We start from the raw sequence: 18,743 nt of genomic DNA, 5'->3' as shown, positions 1-18,743 counted from the left end.
GAACCTGATTCATAAATTGTGAACACTGGGATGGAGAATGGCAAGTTATTTGCATAATCAGTTTTTCAAATATTTGACTGCAGAATCTTTTGTGCACAGAATACCTGTTAATAGTTTTTGAAACAAGTATTCCAAGAGCAGATTTTGGAAAATGTGCTAGCTAACAAAACCCATAGATCAAATTTTTTTTAAGACAGAGTTTCACTCTTTTTGCCCAGGCTGGAGTGCAATGGTGCAACCATAGATCAAATTTAATATCCTTTTCAAAATCCTAATTTACAGCAAGGAAATAAGTTAATTATTGGGAAAATCTGTCTCAGCAACTAGACTTCACATGTACCAGTCTTTCTGAATGCCACTAGATCTAGAGTATTTCTTGTGTTGTAGACATCCATTTAGAAATCTGTGGTAGACTATGCTACAATATCTATGCTGTTATCATATATTTAATTTTTTATATTTTCTTATAGTAACTTTCAAACATACACAAAAAAGAGAAAAGAAAGAAGAGTATAATGACCATTATGCCAGTTATTTGAAATAATGGTTCAAATGTTTCCAACTCTAATGAAGTTCCATAAAAGAGGAAACACAAATGTTGTTATTGGTCTACCTTTTATAAATTATTAAATGAGTCTGATTCATATAGTGGGACTTCCCCTCCAGCAGTATGGAGACATTTGTAAAGTAATGATTCAGCAGCAGTAGACCAGATAATAAGATGACCAAAATATTCTCAAAGCTAAACCTCATAATAATCCAAACTATTTTTGTTCTTCATGTTTTGCCAACATTTTTCAGCCCACGGGATAAAAGATAATATTGATGTTGGGTGGATTAGTACTGGCTTTATCTGGATTCATTTTATTTTTCCCTTCTTTTGTTGTCTTTGATCAGGCAATACTGTGTATTCCTATATTGTCTCAAGTAAACGGATGGCCTCTGAAAAAAAGGTCAAGCTTCAAGAGAAATTTTCTTTTGTCTATATTTAGTTTCTACATAGCTTCATAGTAAAACTGACTCCCTGATTGGCTGAGGCCAGCCCACCGTAGAGTGGAGGGTGGGCTTATTTTGATTGGGTTAAGCCAGTAGTGCTGTGGGGTTAAATCAACCTTACTATAATTCCATGGCCTAGAAATTTTGGTCTTGATTAGAAAGGGCATGTAGGAAATGGATGTTATGGAAACAACCAGCAATAAATATGCTTTTACTCCAGGTAAAGCAAGTTTAGAAAATTCTGCCAACAGGCTATGCTATATATTTTTAATGTCCGATGAGATTTTTGGGTATTTTTGTTTTACAAATGTATTAACAGGTTTTTGGGGGTTTTTTTGTTTGTTTGTTTTTTAGAGGACAAGAATTTTGGGCAGATTTGAATGCCATGAACGTGTATGAAACAACTGAATTTGACCAACTACGAAGGCTGTCCACACCACCCTCTAGCAATGTCAACTCTATTTACCACACAGTCTGGAAATTCTTCTGTAGGGACCACTTTGGATGGAGAGAGTATCCTGAGGTATTTACAGGTTCTTTGTTAACAAGTACATTTTTCAAATTTATTTATTTTTTCTTCCTCTATTCTTTTATTCTTTCTTTACAACAATAACTAGGCAGAACTATGCATATAATCAAACAGCTTATGAATATAAAATTGAGTCTCATTGATACAAGAAAACTTTTCTCTTTTTCTTAAAATTTATTTCTTTCCATTAATTTGAAATCCAAAGATAGCATACCACTATTATCAGATTAATAAAATGCTTTCCACAGAATCTTACATTATAGAGATGAAATACTTTGACCTGTTGCCACCTATGGAGTAATTTTCACGAAATGAGAATTGGTATAACTTTTGATTATATCTGGCTCCTGGGCTTATGGAGATTGGATCAAGTGTTACACATAGGATTTTAGAAGCCCAATGGAAACAATCGCTCATGTCTCTGGAAGAAGTACTTGGAAATGTTTATTGAGCTGTGGTCAGAGAAATCAGTTATTTACAATTTTCTCCTATGTACACTTGCATCCTTAGTCTGAGACAGTGATAATAGCCCTTCAGTCTCAAAGCAAGGTTTTAAAATGATGATGGTTTACTTTGCTTCTGAATGACAATTGTGAGTCGTTTAAACATCCTCAGATGGACTTTAGAGATTAATTTCACATTCCAAAGATCTGACTTTCTCAATTTAAGTTCATTTCCAGCATTACAACAGGGGAGAACAACTTACCTACCTTACTTTTATTTTTAAAGACAATAGCAAAAGAAGAAAACCTAGTATGTTAATTATTGTAAAACACAATATTAAACTAAGTAAGCTTAAGTAATCACTAGTATCTGCCTTCCAGAGAGAATACAAGGCTGTTTAAAATGTACTCTCAGAATACGGCCGGGTGTGGTGGCTCACACCTGTAATCCCAGCACTTTGGGAGGCCGAGGCGGGTGGATCACAAGGTCAGGAAATCAAGACCATCCTGGCTAACATGGTGAAACCCCGTCTCCACTAAAAATACAAAAAATTAGCTGGGCATGGTGGCTGGTGGCTGTAGTCCCAGCTACTTGGGAGGCTGAGGCAGGAGAATGGCATGAACCTGGGAGGCAGGGATTGCAGTGAGCCGAGATCGCGCCACTGCGCTCCAGCCTGGGCAACAGAGCGAGACTCCATCTCAAAAAAAAAAAAGTACTCTCAGAATACTTGGTAATCACTAGTTATCTACCTTCCAAATAGAATACAAGGCTGTTTAAAATGTACTCTCAGAATACTCAGACTGTTCCTGTGTTTTTCCTCTGAGAAGGTTTTTGGGTTTAGAACTTGAACTTTATTATATACCACCACCTTTTCAAAATTAATTAATTAATTAATTTATTTATTTATTTATTTTTAGAGATAGGCTCTTGCTCTGTTGCCCAGTTGGAGTACAGTGGCACAATCATAGCTCACTATAATCTCGAACTCCTGAGCTCAGACAGTGCTCCTGCCTCAGCCTCCCAAATAGCTGGGACTACAGGTGCATGCCACCATACTCAACTAATTCTTATTTTTTTATTTTTTGTGGAGACAGGATCTTGCCATGTTGCCCAGTCTGGTCTTGAACTCCTGACCTCAAACAGTCCTCCTTCCTCTGCCTCCCAAAGTGTTGGGAGTGGCTCACAGGCCTCTCACAGGCGTGTGCCACTGGGACTGGCCAACATCACTATCTTTAGTTCCTGTTTTGAAAACTCCCTTAAGAAATATGAACGAAAACTCTCTATAATATTATTAAGGCTCAAAATAGAATAAAATAGTTCCCTGGGCCCTACATACTTGGAAGGAAAAAAAAAATCTTAGCATATAAAGGGAGTTAATTAGACTCACTGTACTTTATTGAAATTCCTGTGAGGTTAACTTTTGTCTTTGGTTAAATTTTCATTTTTAACCATGATTATTTGTTAACTTTCCTTTTTTTGTTGTTATCTTCTGTTTTCTCCTCCATAGTCTGTCATTCGATTGATTGAAGAAGCAAACTCTCGGGGTCTGAAAGAGGTTCGATTTATGATGTGGAATAACCACTACATCCTCCACAATTCATTCTTCAGGAGAGAAATAAAAAGGAGACCCCTCTTCCGCTCCTGTTTTATACTGCTTCCATATTTACAGTAAGTGTTGAGTATAAAGTCTCAATCTTTACTTTCATTTTATGTAAATGCACTCCTGAATACTAGAGAGAAAAAATATCTTAAGAGTCTACCTTGGTTAGTACCCCTAGAATGTGAAATTTCAAATTATTCTTTGGATTTTAATTCCTCAATAAATGGAGTGCAAATAAGCTACAATAAACCCAGTCACACTAAAAGAATGAGTATCTTACTGGATTTTTTAGAGTTAACATTTTTCCACAACTAAATATCATTGTGTCTGGAATGAGGCACAGAACTTGCATTCACCTCCTTCACGGAAGATTTTTTTGCTTCCATGAAACTACTTTCAAGATGAGACCCTTCTGTGTTACAGGACAACTTAGCCAAACTTCCAGGTTAAGTGAGGAGAACCCTACAAGGTGATTTCTTGATTTCCTTTTACTTGAGTGAATTTGAATGGGAAAAATTCATCTTTTCAAATAATGTACACTCTCATTTGCTAGGTAAGCCACTTCTTCTTGTGATACTCACTAAAATTACTTGTCATACTGAGAATACAGCTTTTTTAATATAAGGTTAGGACTGAACCTACCCTTCTGAATTGTAGGTGAGCTTTTCTTCCATTTTTCCAAGCGTCATTTCTTCCTTTCATCTTCAGACAACCCAGTGGCACATCTTTATACATACCAAAAGGTGGGGCACATTACCATTTGCATGCCCACCTTTGAAAATTAGTATCTCTAGGGAAATCATTATGTACCCTAGTCAGATATACTATTTTTAGAGACTGATTTTGAAAATGATACAGGTTTACTTGGTTTTATGAACTTTACAGGTCTAGCATAATGGTTGTTTTTTTGTGCTGATCTTTGAGGTAAAGATACCATTTTTATATTCCTACTGTTTTTATTCTAGCTCAAACTGTTTTCCCTAAGTTGTTATGACAGAATCTTAGTGATTCTAATCCTGTGATTGCAAGGGAAACAGTAAAAACAAAATACAAATAAAAATCCTTGAAGTGATCAGTATCCAAAAGAAATTTGTAGTAAGACTTATTTTAGAAATATATATTGAATTGGGTTAGGTGTGTTCTTTCTTCTAAGTGGCAGTTTGAAAAATTTTACCTTGTAGGGTTTCTTAAAACATTAGAACTAGTAAAAATGCCATTTCTGTGATTTTACTAGCACAGCTGGAGATAGTGTCAGTGTCCAGTAGTTAAGAATATATTGTCCTCCTGGTGAGATAGTAGAACTCATTAGTGAGACCAGCAGCTTGGCATGCTGAGCCAATCAAGCAAGATACAACTTCTGTGTGAGGTTAAGAATGCAAGTTCTGCATTGTTGGAAAGTTTTAGTGAATGGTGAAAATGCATCTGTTTTGATCTCAAGATAAGTAATTATGGAATATGCCCTCCTTTTTTATTTATTTTTTTTGAAACTTAGGCTTGTTTTGTAAAAGTATGAACTATAAAGATAAGCAGCAATACAGTTAATGCCACAAATATACCTTCATTATACAGGCATATCTTGTTTTATGGTGCTTCGCTTTATTGTACTTCACAGATCATTGCGTTTTTTACAGATTGAAGGTCTGTGGCAGCCCTAGGTCAAGCAAGTATGTTAGTGCTATATTTTCAACAGCATGTGCTCATTTTGTGCCTCTGAATCACATTTCGGATATTCTTGGGCTATTTCAACTTTTCATTACTATTGTATCTGTTATGGTGATCTGACCAGTGACCTTTACGTTACAGTTGTTTTGGGGTGCCTAGAACAGTACCCACATAAGACGGCAAAGTGTTCAAGTGATAGGAAGAGTTATACATCTCTAACTTTAAGTCAAAAGCCAGAAATGATTAAGCTTAGTGGGGAAGGCATGTCGAAAGCTGAGATAAACCAAAAGCTGGGCCTCTTATGCCTTAACATTAGCCAAGTTGTGAATACAAAGGAAAAGTTCTTGAAGGAAATGAAAAGTGCTACTCTAGTAAGCACGCAAATTACAAGAAAGTAAAACAGCCTTCTTGCTAATATAGAGAAAGTTTTAGTGGTCTGGACAAAAGATCAAACCAGCCACAACATTCCCTTAAGCCAAAGCCTAATCCAGAGTAAGGCCTTAACTTTTTTCGGTTCTTTCAAGGCCGAGAGAGGTGAGGAAGCTGCAGAAAAAAAGTTTAAACCTAGCAGAGGTTGGTTCATGAGGTTTAAGAGCCCATCTCTGTAATATAAAAGTATAAGGTGAAGCAGGGAGTGTTGATGTAGAAGCTGTAGGAAGTTATCCAGAAATCTAGCTGATATCATTGATGACAGTGGCTAAACTAAACAAGAGATTTTCTTTTTTTTTTTTTTTTTTTTTTTGAGACAGAGTCTCACTCTGTCGCGGCCCAGGCTGGAGCGCAGTGGCCAGATCTCAGCTCACTGCAAGCTCTGCCTCCCGGGTTTATGCCATTCTCCTGCCTCAGCCTCCCGAGTAGCTGGGACTACAGGCGCCCGCCACCTCGCCCGGCTAGTTTTTTGTATTTTTTTTTTAGTAGAGACGGGGTTTCACCGTGTTAGCCAGGATGGTCTCGATCTCTTGACGTCGTGATCCACCGGTCTCAGCCTCCCAAAGTGTTGGGATTACAGGCTTGAGCCAGCACGCCCGGCCAAGAGATTTTCAATGTAGACAAACTTATATTAGAAGAAGATGCCATCTAGGACTTCATAGTTAGAGAGATGTCTATGCTTGGCTTTAAAGGACAGGCCTGACTCTCTTGTCAAGGGCTAATGCAGCTGGTGACTTTAAGTTGAAGCCTAGGGCCCTTAAGAATTATGCTAAATCTACTCTGCCTGTGTTCTATAAATGAAAAAACAAAGCCTGGATGACAGCACATCTGTTTATAGCATGGTTTACTGAATATTTTAAGCCCACTATTGAGACCCGCTCAAGAAAAAAAGATTTCTTTCCAACTATTACTGCTCATTGACAATGTACCTGGTTACCCAAGAGCTCTAATGGAGATGTATGGGAGATTAGTGTTTTCATGCCTGCTATACAGCATCCATTCTGCAGCCCACTTATCAAGGAGTCATTCTGACTTTCAAGACTTCCTATTTTAACAGTATATTTTGTAAGGCTATAGCTGCCATACGTAGTGATTCCTTTAATGGATCTGGGCAAAGTAAATTGGAAAACTTTTGGGAAGGATTTACCATTTTAGATGCCATTAAGAACATTGTGATTCATGGGAGGGGGTCAACATACCAACATTAACAGAAATTTGGAAGAAGTTTTATTTCAGCTCACCTGGATGATTTTGAAAGGTTCAAGACTTCAGTGGAGGAAGTCACTGCACATGTGGTGGCAATAACAAGAGAAGTAGAATTAGAAGTGTAGCCTGAAGATGTGACTGAATTGCTACTATGTCGTGATAAAACTTAGATGCGTGAGGAGTTGCTTCTTTTGGATGAGCAAAGAAAGTGGTTTCTTGATATTGAATCTACCGGTGAAGATGCTGTAAAGATTTTTGAAATAATAAAGGGTTTAGAATATTACATCAACTTAGTTGATAAAGCAGCAACAAAGTGTGGGAGGATTTACTACAATTTTGAAAGAAGTTCTGTGGGTAAAATGCTTTCAAATGGTACTGCATGCAATAGAGAAATCTTTCATGAAATGAAGGGTCAATTGATGTGGCAAATTTCATTGTCTTGTTTTAATAAATTTCCACTGCCACCTCAACCTTCAGCAACCACCACCCTGATTAGTCAGGCCATCATCAAGGCAAGACCCTCCCACCAGTAAAATTACTATGACTCACCAAAGACTCAGATGATTGTTAAAATGAAGTATTTTAAAAGTAAGGTGTAAATATTCTTTTTTTAAAGAACTAATGCTATATGTACTGAATAGACTATGATATAGTGTAAACATAACTTTTATATGCACTGAGATACTAAAAAATTGTGTTACTATATTGCAATATTTGCTTTATTGCAGTGGTCTGGAATAGAACCCTCAATATCTACTAGGTAGTAATATATTCATAATATGGGCTTACAGGAGAACAAAAATAGTTACTCTTTATTTTCCTTTTTCTTTTAAAAATTTTCTATTTTAATCTTTCTGTCTAAAACTGATAATCAGATATAAAGTAAGAGGTCAGCAAATCAAAGAAATATTAGGTAGATAAACTTCAATGAGAAAAGAGCAGAGAAATAGCCAGTCTACCAGGGTGAGATAGGTAAATGCAGTGATCCTATCTACCCTAGAGTGTGGGGCTGAAGGACCTAGTAGGGAGAAAGATGAGGGGAATTGGTTCCAAAAAGCATATTTTAGAAGTAGATTCCAGAGGCTATGATCTTAGCCAGGGAGAACGTTTCTTTTTTAAGTAGTTTTTGTTTTGTTAAATCTTTAAAACTTTTTTGGAGACAGAATTTCCTCTATCGCCCAGGGTGGAGTGCAGTGGTATGAAAATCATAGCTCACTATAACCTTGAACTCCTGGGTTCAAGTGATCCTGCTGTTTTAGCCTCCCAAGTGGCTGGGACTTACAGGTAGATGCTGCCATCCCTAGCTAATTTTTTCTTTGGTAGAGACAAGATCTCACTATGTTGCTGAGGCTGGTCTTGAACTCCTGTCCTCAAGCAGTCCTCCTGCCTCAGCCTCCCAAGTAGCTGGGATTACAGGCATGATGTTTTGTTTTTAAGTGTTTTTAAATGCAAAGGGTCAAAAAATAAATAAATAAATAAATAAACCCAACAAAAAGACATAAGTGTTAAAGAGGCCACAATTCTCAGGGAATCAGTGTCTAAGAGTGGAAAGAGTGGGGTAGGAGGTTGACTTAATGAATTTTCTACAAATTCAGCTGTTTTTGAAAGGTTTCTCTTGCTTTTTAATGGGGCTGATAAACAGGAGTTTATTCTTTAATAATCTTAGAATACTTGAATTGAGACTGCATAAGCAAACAAAGCTTAGGGGTTTGGGGGTTCAGTGCTTTCAGCTGAAAGAACATTTATCCCATGCAGTCACCTCATGGTCATGAGAATGTCTGGCACAGTTTCTTTAATACCCCCCTCAAAAGGATAAAATGAATTAATTTATATTTCATCGCTGAAATTGATTTGGTAAACATCTTTCAAAATGGTAAGGGGAAGGAGGGAGATAATAAAAGGTGACTTTGGATTCTGAAAGTTCATTCTTCAGAGATCCTTGTGTAGAAGCTCAATTCCCTTTGACTTTGCCTCTCTAGAGAAGGCTAGTGTCAGTCTGTGAAACGTGCAGTATATCTTTGGAATACCCATGAGGTGAATACAAACTCATCATTCTCAGAAAATAAAGGCACATTTGTAACTGCTTGAAATATAGTTTTTAACCCATGGCAACTAGAGTGTTGAAGCCCATCAGACAGATGTGTATATGCATTTTTATGTTTTAGGCAAGTTAGGATGTTGGCTTGTTACAAGTAAGCATTTATGGGTTGGAATGGATGTTAAGCATATACATAGTCCAATTTAATATGTTAGAATGGATAGGATTTATTTATCTCGGCTCATCTTCAAGCATATGTTAGTAATAACAGACCTCCATCCCCCCCCTCAAAAAAAGGAAAAGCTGTATTTGAAGATTTCATTTTGTGGAACGGGTCCATAGTAGTGATATCAGAAAGAAAAGGGGCAGAATCTCTTCTGTTGTCACGGCTAGGTTTGCTGTACAGGCTGACAGTCTGAAACCTCTAGGGAAGAGTGTTTGCGGAGAATCTTACCTTTCTCCTTCAAACCAGGAGACTGTGTGGGTAACTTCAACCCCTGATAATAATAGAAAACCTAGTGGGCTGGGGACTTACCCTTTTGTTTGCAAAGCTTGATAGAGGGAAGAGCTATTAAATAAAAATAAGGGGCTTATATTCTTTGCTTCCCCGCCATTTCTCCAGAATAGTGATGGCTTTTTAAGGAGTTACAGATATTTGAGAATCTGATTAAAGCAGTGAGGCCTCTCTTCAGGAAAGTGTACCAGTGAAAAATGTACCATTGTACCAGAAAAATGTATCAGTACTGAGGATCCAGAGGAATCTGTGTGGGCTCTGAGAAAATGCTACAGAGGACAAGAACTGTTGTGCCTTTCGTTGTGAAGGTTGGATAAACCAGCAGCACTTTAAATCTGTCCCTGTACTTAAAAGCACCTTGGAGATTCAGTAAGCCCTGGATCCACCCATCCAGGACTCTCTGTCTCACCAAGAGACTTTGAGGCACAGTAAATTGAAGGCATAGTCACTTGTAGAAGGTGAGGGTTGGAGATGGCAGTCATGCTTCCATAACTTTTAGCTTCTTGAAAGTCATCTCTTAAAAGACTGTGTGTTGATGATGATAATGTGGTGGTTGTGGTGCTGGTGGTGGTGATGGTGGTGGTGGTGGTGGTGGTGGTGGTGGTGGTGTCAGGCAAAACTAGGTTGGAATCCTAGTATCCTGTTGATCACTTTCTAGCCTTGTTTTTAAAAAAGAAAAAAATATAAATTGTGAAACATATGGAACTGAAAAGAGTATGAAATTAGAAACTATCTAGATGGGCCTGGCCTAGATTCAAATTCTGTCTTTGCTCTTTGCTAGCTATACTTGGGCAAATTATTTAATCTCTCTAAACCTCAGTTTCTTCATTTGAAAAGTGGGGATAACCAAGTCATCTTACAGAGTTATTGTGACAATTAGTGACGTTGTATGTAAAAATGACTGGCACATAGTATTAATTGGCTATGATTATGATGGGAGAGATGGTCAGCTATGCTCTTTGGAGATGAGACACACAAAGCTGTAGTCTCTGTGTCACAAAGCTCTTACGAAAATTTCAGTTTCCTAATCCATTTTGGCACACATTATTACTTCCTTGTGACCAGTATGTGCCAATGAGTGTTATGGCACCTGGCCCTGAACTAGGTCTCAGGGTCAGGATTTCCTTGCTCTTTACTTCTTCTCTTTTTCTCCATTTCAAAAATGGCCAAGAAATATGATTTAAATTTAAGCAAATCTAGGCAGGAATAAGTAACTTACCAAAGCTGCTACTTATCTAAAATCATTGTTCAAAATAAAGACATGAATTTAAAGGCTCACGGATATGCATTCTGGTGTCTAGAGTTTATAGTGATTAGCTCCATCTTAAGCACACTCAAAGCTGTAAAAGTTGGATAGTATTGGTGGTTTTGTTTCTGTATGTGATCTTGGAAAATGAAGCAAATGTCAAATATTTATCAGCATTCAGGTCCTGTTCCATAATTTTTGTTTGTTTTTATACAGAAATTAAAGTAGCTTTTTTTTCTCCCTATAAGCTCCCTCCTTGCTTCATGCCTTACTTTGTCTCCCACCCACACATCCTTTGGTAATGAAATCTTTTCTGCTTAGTATCAGCACATTTGGAAGAAAACATATAACAAAGTTTCTTTAGCTATAGGTAATAAAGAGGAGTCTAAGATTCAAAAGTAAAGGTATTTGTGAATTGGCTCTTGCTTGTTTGCCTTGTAGCTATACATTCCAGAGTTTTGTCCACAGGAAGGAGGCCCAGAGAAGACTAATAATAGGTTATTCATGTACAGGCAATGTTTGCTGTAAGACTTTTTTTTTATTAAATAGGTAGTATTTTTTATTTTTTAAATAAGCACTTAAGCTGTACAGATTATAATATTAAGTAGACACTGATATAGAACACTATAATGTGAGGCGTACTTAATTCTTAATGTTTTACATTGATGTTTCTTCCTCTCCATTTTAGGACACTTGGTGGGGTTCCCACACAAGCTCCTCCACCTCTTGAAGCAACTTCCTCATCACAAATCATCTGCCCAGATGGGGTCACTTCAGCAAACTTTTACCCTGAAACTTGGGTTTATATGCATCCATCTCAGGACTTCATCCAAGTGCCTGTTTCTGCAGAGGATAAAAGTTATCGGATCATTTACAATCTTTTTCATAAGACTGTGCCTGAATTTAAATACAGAATTTTGCAGATATTGAGAGTCCAAAACCAGTTTCTTTGGGAGAAATATAAAAGGTGAGTCAGATGTATGAAAAGTTCAAGAGAGCTTTATTGTAGCTAATGTCAAATGAGGAACATAATAGTAAACATTTGCGCAGAATTTATGTTCATATTTTCTGTGTATTAACTGACATATAATCCTCATAACAGCCATAAGTAGGATTATTACAGTTTACATTTTACAGAGAAGAAGAAACTGAGTCACAGAAAGCTTACTTGCTGCAGGTCATGCAGCTATTATGATACGGTGCTGGAATTTGAACCCAGGCAGTCTGGCACCAGAGGCCTTGCTCTTAATCTCTTTACTGTGGTGCCTCTCAAGTCAACAAACTAATGTAGTACAAAGGGAAGGAATACATTTAGATTTCAGGAATCTCAGAATCTGAGAGACCCTCAGATTGGAGGAATTAGGCAAGGAGGGCATCCGGAGGAAGGAAAACACATGAGAACTCTTAATAGATTTAAGATGAAAGAGAAAGCAAGTGAATGATTGGTGGAGAAAGAAGGAAAAGGGCTTTTCTACAGTGGAAAGATAAGTTTCCACTTTTAATGGGATCTTTGATGGCATTTTGCCCTTGATAACTAGTTTAATATTTCCTACTCATTAAAACCATAAAGAGAAGGTTATGACTACATCATGCCTGTTAAATTGACCTGTATTTCATCCTTCTGAATTCCCTGTCTGTTCTTTCCATTAGGAAAAAGGAATATATGAACAGGAAAATGTTTGGCCGTGACAGGATAATAAATGAGAGACATTTATTTCATGGAACATCCCAGGATGTGGTAGATGGAATCTGCAAACACAACTTTGACCCTCGAGTCTGTGGAAAGCATGCTACAATGTTTGGACAAGGCAGTTATTTTGCAAAGAAGGCAAGCTACTCTCATAACTTTTCTAAGAAGTCCTCCAAAGGAGTCCATTTCATGTTTCTGGCCAAAGTGCTGACGGGCAGATACACAATGGGCAGTCATGGCATGAGAAGGCCCCCTCCAGTCAATCCTGGCAGTGTCACCAGTGACCTTTATGACTCTTGTGTGGATAATTTCTTTGAGCCTCAGATTTTTGTCATTTTTAATGATGACCAGAGTTACCCTTATTTTGTTATCCAATATGAAGAAGTCAGTAACACTGTTTCCATTTGAAAAATCTTGGTACTGCTAAATTATTTAATATGAACTCAATCCAGCATTTGTAGCAGGTTTTGAATGGGTGGGACTGGGTGGGGAACAGCATTGGACATTAATAGGGCACTTTTCAGACCCATTTTTTAAAGTGCTAGAAAATGTTTTTTTAAAAAAAATACAAGTTTTAAAATGACCACTTACTCTTTAATTATATACTAATTATTAGTGTACTCAGTGTGGAAAAGACTACAGATTACACACTCTTTTCATTCACACTTGTACATATAGACAGCAATGTTATTAGGAGCATTAAATTGAAAAACTGAACAGCCTAATTTAAATGTGGCTTGGGCCTGATAAAAGTTTGACCAAATGGAATGGAGGCTGTGAGCCATGTGAGGATTCTATTTATTTATTTACATTTGATAAAACTTACAGGAACTAGTACTACCATGCATATTCCCTGTCCAAAGCTTCACTGCTTTGGTATAAGTTTATGAAATTCTGGTGAGTAGAAAGAAATTTTTATTTCTATCGGTAGTACTAAAATGTATCAGCCAACCAGAGAACATCAGTGACTTTAACTTCTGCAGAGTTTGCCCCAGAATTCAGAGTTCTGTTTAGAGGAAGTTAAAACAACAAAAAACCATTTGAAAAATGTTTGTCACCAGCAAAATTTTTCACTAACTAGTGATATGAAATGTGATTTTTGTGTTGTTAAACTTCAACTTTGGAAAAAGTCTCTTTCACTATCATCCATTCCAATTTGAAGGAGTTGGACAGCTAATTCGGTTAAAGGCAGTCTTCAGGATTAGAAGTATTACTTTCTTTTCGAGTTCCAGACCTCGCTTGTGACTGAAAGTTTTAGAAAAAGGAAGTACATCTACAGCTGAATTGCTAAGGTTATATTACTGTGTTTTGCACAAAGTATATTAGCAAAAGTATTTGCTGGAATTATTGGTAGATGGCAGTTCCACTCCTACACCTGCTGTGTCAGATACAATTGGGTTCCCTGGCTGACTCTACCTTACTTACACTACTTACTTAATAGAAACACAAACTTGGAAATTGTGCCGGTGGCCCAGCACAACGTTTGGTGAATATGCTGTTTCCTCAGTTCAGAGAGGTAGCAACTAGGTATACTCCTTATAAAAAGCAAATACCCAGATTTACAAAAGTGAGAGTAGTCGTTCACAAAAGGATTCACCATGGAATTCTTTCAGTTGCCAAGCTCTCCTGGTATGTTTGTGGTTATATCATTTACACAAAACTTTTCAGGAACTTGTGTTGTTTAAGCAAGATGTATCTGTACTGATGTCTCAGTGAATCAGTCTGTTTATTAAGCACTTATCAGGGCTTCCACACAGTTATTTATTTTGCCCTAGTTAATCCTGTTGTTTGCTGCCATTGGCATGAAATGGCCAACTGTGGCTGTTACAGTTCTTTCATTCAATTATAACTTGTAAACCAGTGACTCCTAATCTTTTTCAAGTTAAGACACCTTACCATTGCTTATTTGGTTTTATGAGACTTGTTCCTTTTTTTCTCCCTAAGGAAAAAGAAAGCTTTATGACATATTTATTTTTTTAATAAAACTAAGCAAAAATAAAACTTATGGTAATTCTTTAAAAATTTGTTGTGTTTTGGTTCCATTTAAGATCACTGGATTAATACATAGTTGGTGATCTGTAAACATTCATTGGTTGGTTAAATGTATGATTGAGTGACTGAATGAACAGACCTAACCAGAACTTGCTGCTTAAACTTTTCTGCAGTGGGAATATGCAGAAAGTACATTATCTAGCAGTCCACTATCATTCACAAGAGAAGAGTCAATATTTTATTTTGCAGATAATACTTGGAGAAAATGGACAAGTTTTTTGTTTGTTTGCTTTGAGACAGTCTCGCTCTGTCACCAGGCTGGAGTGCAGTGGTGCGATTTTGGCTCACTGCAACTCCACCTCCCAGGCTCAAGAGAGATTCTCCTGCCTCAGCCTCATGAGTAGCTGGGATTAAGGCAACCACCTCTATGCCTGGCTAATTGTTTTTTTTTTTTTTTTTTTTTAGTAGAGACAGGGTTTCATCATGTTGGCCCAACTTCTGACCCTCAGGTGATCTGCCCACCTTGGCCTCCCAAAGTGCTGGGATTACAGGTGTGAGCCACTGCACCTGGCCTCGAAAACTTTTTGAGCATCAACATGATACTGAAAGACAATGCTCATTGAAACATATCAGATTCTGGATTTTCAGATTAGGAATGTTCAACTGGGAAATACACAAATACTTAAAAACCTGAAATCCGAAACACTTCTAGTCCCAAGTGTTTCCCGTAAGGGAAACTCAACCTGTATCAGCAGACAGCTGCAGAGAAAAACATAAGCAGGTTGTCCCGTTCACTGGGTGTGAAGGAAATATAAAAAGGAATTGTATCGCCAGGCATGGTGGTTCATGCCTATAATCCCATCATTTTTTTTTTTTAATTATACTTTAAGTTCTAGGGTACGTGTACACAATGTGCAGGTTTGTTACATATGTTTTGGAGGCTGAGGCAGGCAGATTGCTTGAGCTCAGGAGTTTGACACCAGCCTAGGCAGCATGGTGAAACCCTGTCTCTACAAAAATAGGGAAATTAGCTGGGTGCAGTGATGTGTGCCTGTGGTCCCAGCTACTCAGGAGGCTGAGGCTTGAGCCCAGGATGCAGAGGTGCAGTGAGCCAAGACTGACTAAATAGAAACCCAATACCATACTGTCAGTTTAAATGAGAGGTTTTTTCCTCCTTCATTTAAGGAAAATAAGATTACTACAAATGTTTCTAGAAATCCTTAGTTTGAATCTAACAGTCAAAACACATTTTAGAAAATCCTACATAGTACTTTTCTAGAATCTAATCCATACCACATATGTTATTGCCATTACCATGTGGTTTTAAAGAAATAACTTAAGCTCGTCTATCGTAACTAAACTGTACAGCCTTGAACAAATCACTTAACCTTCCACATGGTTAATTTTCTCCTCTTTCTCGTCTTTGACTTTTTTTAATGACTATAAATGATGAGACTAACTTTAAAACCCTACATTGCAAATTTTTTTTGTAAAGTGTTATACAAACAACTTACAGTGTGCTTACAAATTAAAAGCCAGATACATTTTCCATTAAAAGATAGTTTTAAAAACAGTCCCATCTAGTTTATTGATTTAAGTACTCTTATTATAGCCAAGTTGAAGAAATTAAACTTTTTACCTTCTTTAACTTTCTAATCTTAGTTACTTGTAAGTTATTGTTATAGAAAGAAAAAGATGCTATTGAAAGGTTTCATCAGCATTAATTAGTTGGTCTTATTTTATTGCTGGACTCACTTCTTCACATATCTTTTGGAAGACTTAACTCCTGTATAGAACTGTCAGATGGCAGCTCTTTTGAGGCTTTAATCTTACATGAATGGAAGTATTTGTGTGGTAGAAGTGTTTCATGAACACTTGCCAAATTCTTCAAGCTAGAGGAGCAGTGCCCAGCCATTTTAAATATGTCAATCTCATCAATTATCGTAGTAATTATTAATTACCTAATGATTTATAAAATGCAGAATGACCAAAAGCTACCAGGAATTCAATGATTTTTTTTTTTAAATCAAACTTGGATTACTCATCACAAATGTATATATCTAAGTTTGATATGCAGGATATACTTAGTCTATAGACATATTTGATGCTTAAATGGATTAACGGTTCCTTATGATAATTCCCATATGCTGCTGGTGTTCATAGTTAACAGGCTAGAACCACTGGGCTAGACTATTTATTAATGTTTCAGTAATTTCCTTTTGTAACTAGGTGCATGTCCTTAATTATATCCAACCTTAAAATAGCCTTAAATCAGATAGCTAATAGGTTCAACCCAGTTCAAGAGCCTCTAACCCTTTTAATGCTTAGCAAGTCTTAGGTGCCGAATTGTCTATTTGGTGGGCCTCATGTTAGATACATCAGAGCTGCTCTTCAAAGTGTATCACAGTATATTAAGGATCTCATTTAACAGATCTGCGTCGCGAGAGTACACTAAACAGATGCTATACAGCACATGATAATATAGTACTCTTCAATAAGAATAAGAAATTATTGTGCAACCATCAGTTTATAAATTGTTTTTTGAACAGCAGTGATAGATTTGGGGCATTGGACAAAGGTCTCACTTGAAGGTCGTGCATTTTATAGTATTTTGGTCAAGAGTTAAGTCATAGTTTCTAAACTGGGTGTAATTAACTATTCCCTATAGGAGTAGCAATCATGAGTCTAATTAGCATTAGTCTCAGTGATCTAAGCTAATTGAACCCAGTATATATAAGCGTTAGTTCCAACTACTCATAAATGCAGCTGGATTTCTAAATGCCAGTTTCTATCCATTACTATAGATTTATGACTATATTTTTCTAAGCTACAAGTTTGTAGTCTTATTTATAATTGTTGATAACATAGGCACATACAAGTCAGTGCTAGACAAGAGTGGGAATGCAGATTTTGTGAGTCATTGTTAGGGGAACTCAATTTTGTGATAAATTAGTGTCATTTACTTATCACAAAGCAATGACTTACTCACAAGCCTGCCCAAGAAAGTTATTTGCACAATTTGCGTATGTGGCTTGTGGGCTGAGATAAAGAATGTAAAGTAGAAGAGTGCCTGGCTCTTGATATACAATCAAATTTTAATGAGTGGTAGTAAGAATAGCAGTAGTAGCAGCAGCAGAAGGAATAGTAAGTACTGTGGTAGGCCGAATAATGGCCCACAAAAGTGTCCAAGTCCTAATCCCAAGAACCTGTCAATATGTAACCTTATATGGCAAAAAAAGCACTATTGATTAGGAATCCCGACTCCTGAGGTAGGTTATCTTCTAGTGAGCCTAGTGTAATCACAAGGATCCTTATAAGGAGACAAGTCAGAGATGGAAAGATGCTCTGCACTGCTGACTTAGAAGATGGAGGTTGACACCATGAGCCAAGGAATGCAGATGGCCTTTAGGAGCTAGGAAACGTAAGAAAACACCTTCTCCCCTAGAGCTTCCAGAATTAATGCAGCCCTGCCAACACCTTGATTTTGGGACTCTGACCTCCAGAACTGTAAGTATAAATTTGTGTTGTAACTGTAAGTATAAATTTGTGTTGTTTAACATTGCTAAGTTGTAATTTGTAATAGCTGCAATATAAAACTAATATAAATAGTAAAAATAATAGTAATGATATTGGAGAGTCATCAGAGAACTGTTCCAATATAAATTAATAATTAAAACGAGCCCTACAAATGTGAAAAATTCACAAAGCCTGTTGAAAGTGTTAAAAGTTGTGTGAAATTCCAAGAGAGTAGACTACCAGTGGCTTTCCAAAAGTGGTACATCTACATGCTGAAGACAAACCCCATTTAAAGTAAGATTTCTTCAAAGAAGCAGTTAAATACTGAATAATGGCAAGCACTACAGTTAGTCAGATAGCCCAGTAAAACAGATCTCTTGTGGAAAATGGGGGAGAATGCAAATTGGTTAGTGAAAAAGATGTAGGATGGAAAATCTTAGCATTGAGATTGTCTAATAGTAAATTTACTTTGCAGATTCAAGCGTCCTTTAGGTGTTTTTACATGGGGAAGAGAACCAAGCTAGTTTGAAAGTTATTAACTAGCTCAGAGCCCAAGAAATTCCTTTCTCTGGGATATAAATTAGCTTTCTTAAGCTTAGCAAGGTACAGAGTTTTCTTTAGCCCCTTGTTCATAAAGAATATTATCTTTCGTAAAGACATTGTTAAGGTCTCAAACCTTATTAAGAATAATCCCAGCTCTAACCAGCTTTTTATTGTTCATAAGCAGGAACTTCTTACCAGAGGACCTCATTTGAAGCTTTGCTTTGAAGGATGGGACATCCACTTAACTTTGTTCTCTATTGTACGTTTCTCCAAAGAATCTTGTGGAGAGGGTCACGGTGATTAGATTGTTTCAGTAAAGACACACAAAAATATCTTAA

The 18,743-nt window shown here is 37.0% G+C and overlaps 1 protein-coding gene across 3 annotated transcripts in view; it reads left to right on the top strand.

Annotated features, from left to right (window-relative positions):
• Positions 1-14,376, top strand: part of TIPARP (TCDD inducible poly(ADP-ribose) polymerase) — a 32,380-nt gene extending 18,004 nt beyond the window's left edge. For all 3 annotated transcript variants that reach the window (XM_033203374.1, XM_033203380.1, XM_033203367.1), the window contains exons 3-6: positions 1,351-1,519; positions 3,477-3,637; positions 11,353-11,631; positions 12,315-14,376. In XM_033203374.1, the coding sequence (XP_033059265.1) occupies positions 1,351-1,519; positions 3,477-3,637; positions 11,353-11,631; positions 12,315-12,762 (1,057 nt within the window). In that variant the 3' untranslated portion in view covers positions 12,763-14,376. The remainder of the gene's footprint in view (positions 1-1,350; positions 1,520-3,476; positions 3,638-11,352; positions 11,632-12,314) is intronic.
• The last annotated feature ends 4,367 nt before the right edge of the window (positions 14,377-18,743 follow it).

Source organism: Trachypithecus francoisi, unplaced genomic scaffold (assembly GCF_009764315.1).
Source record: "Trachypithecus francoisi isolate TF-2019V2 unplaced genomic scaffold, Tfra_2.0 Lachesis_group0, whole genome shotgun sequence".
Classification (NCBI taxonomy): domain Eukaryota; kingdom Metazoa; phylum Chordata; class Mammalia; order Primates; family Cercopithecidae; genus Trachypithecus; species Trachypithecus francoisi.
The sequence above is the reverse complement of the archived record's forward strand: the minus strand, read 5'-3'. Positions and strand labels throughout refer to the sequence as shown.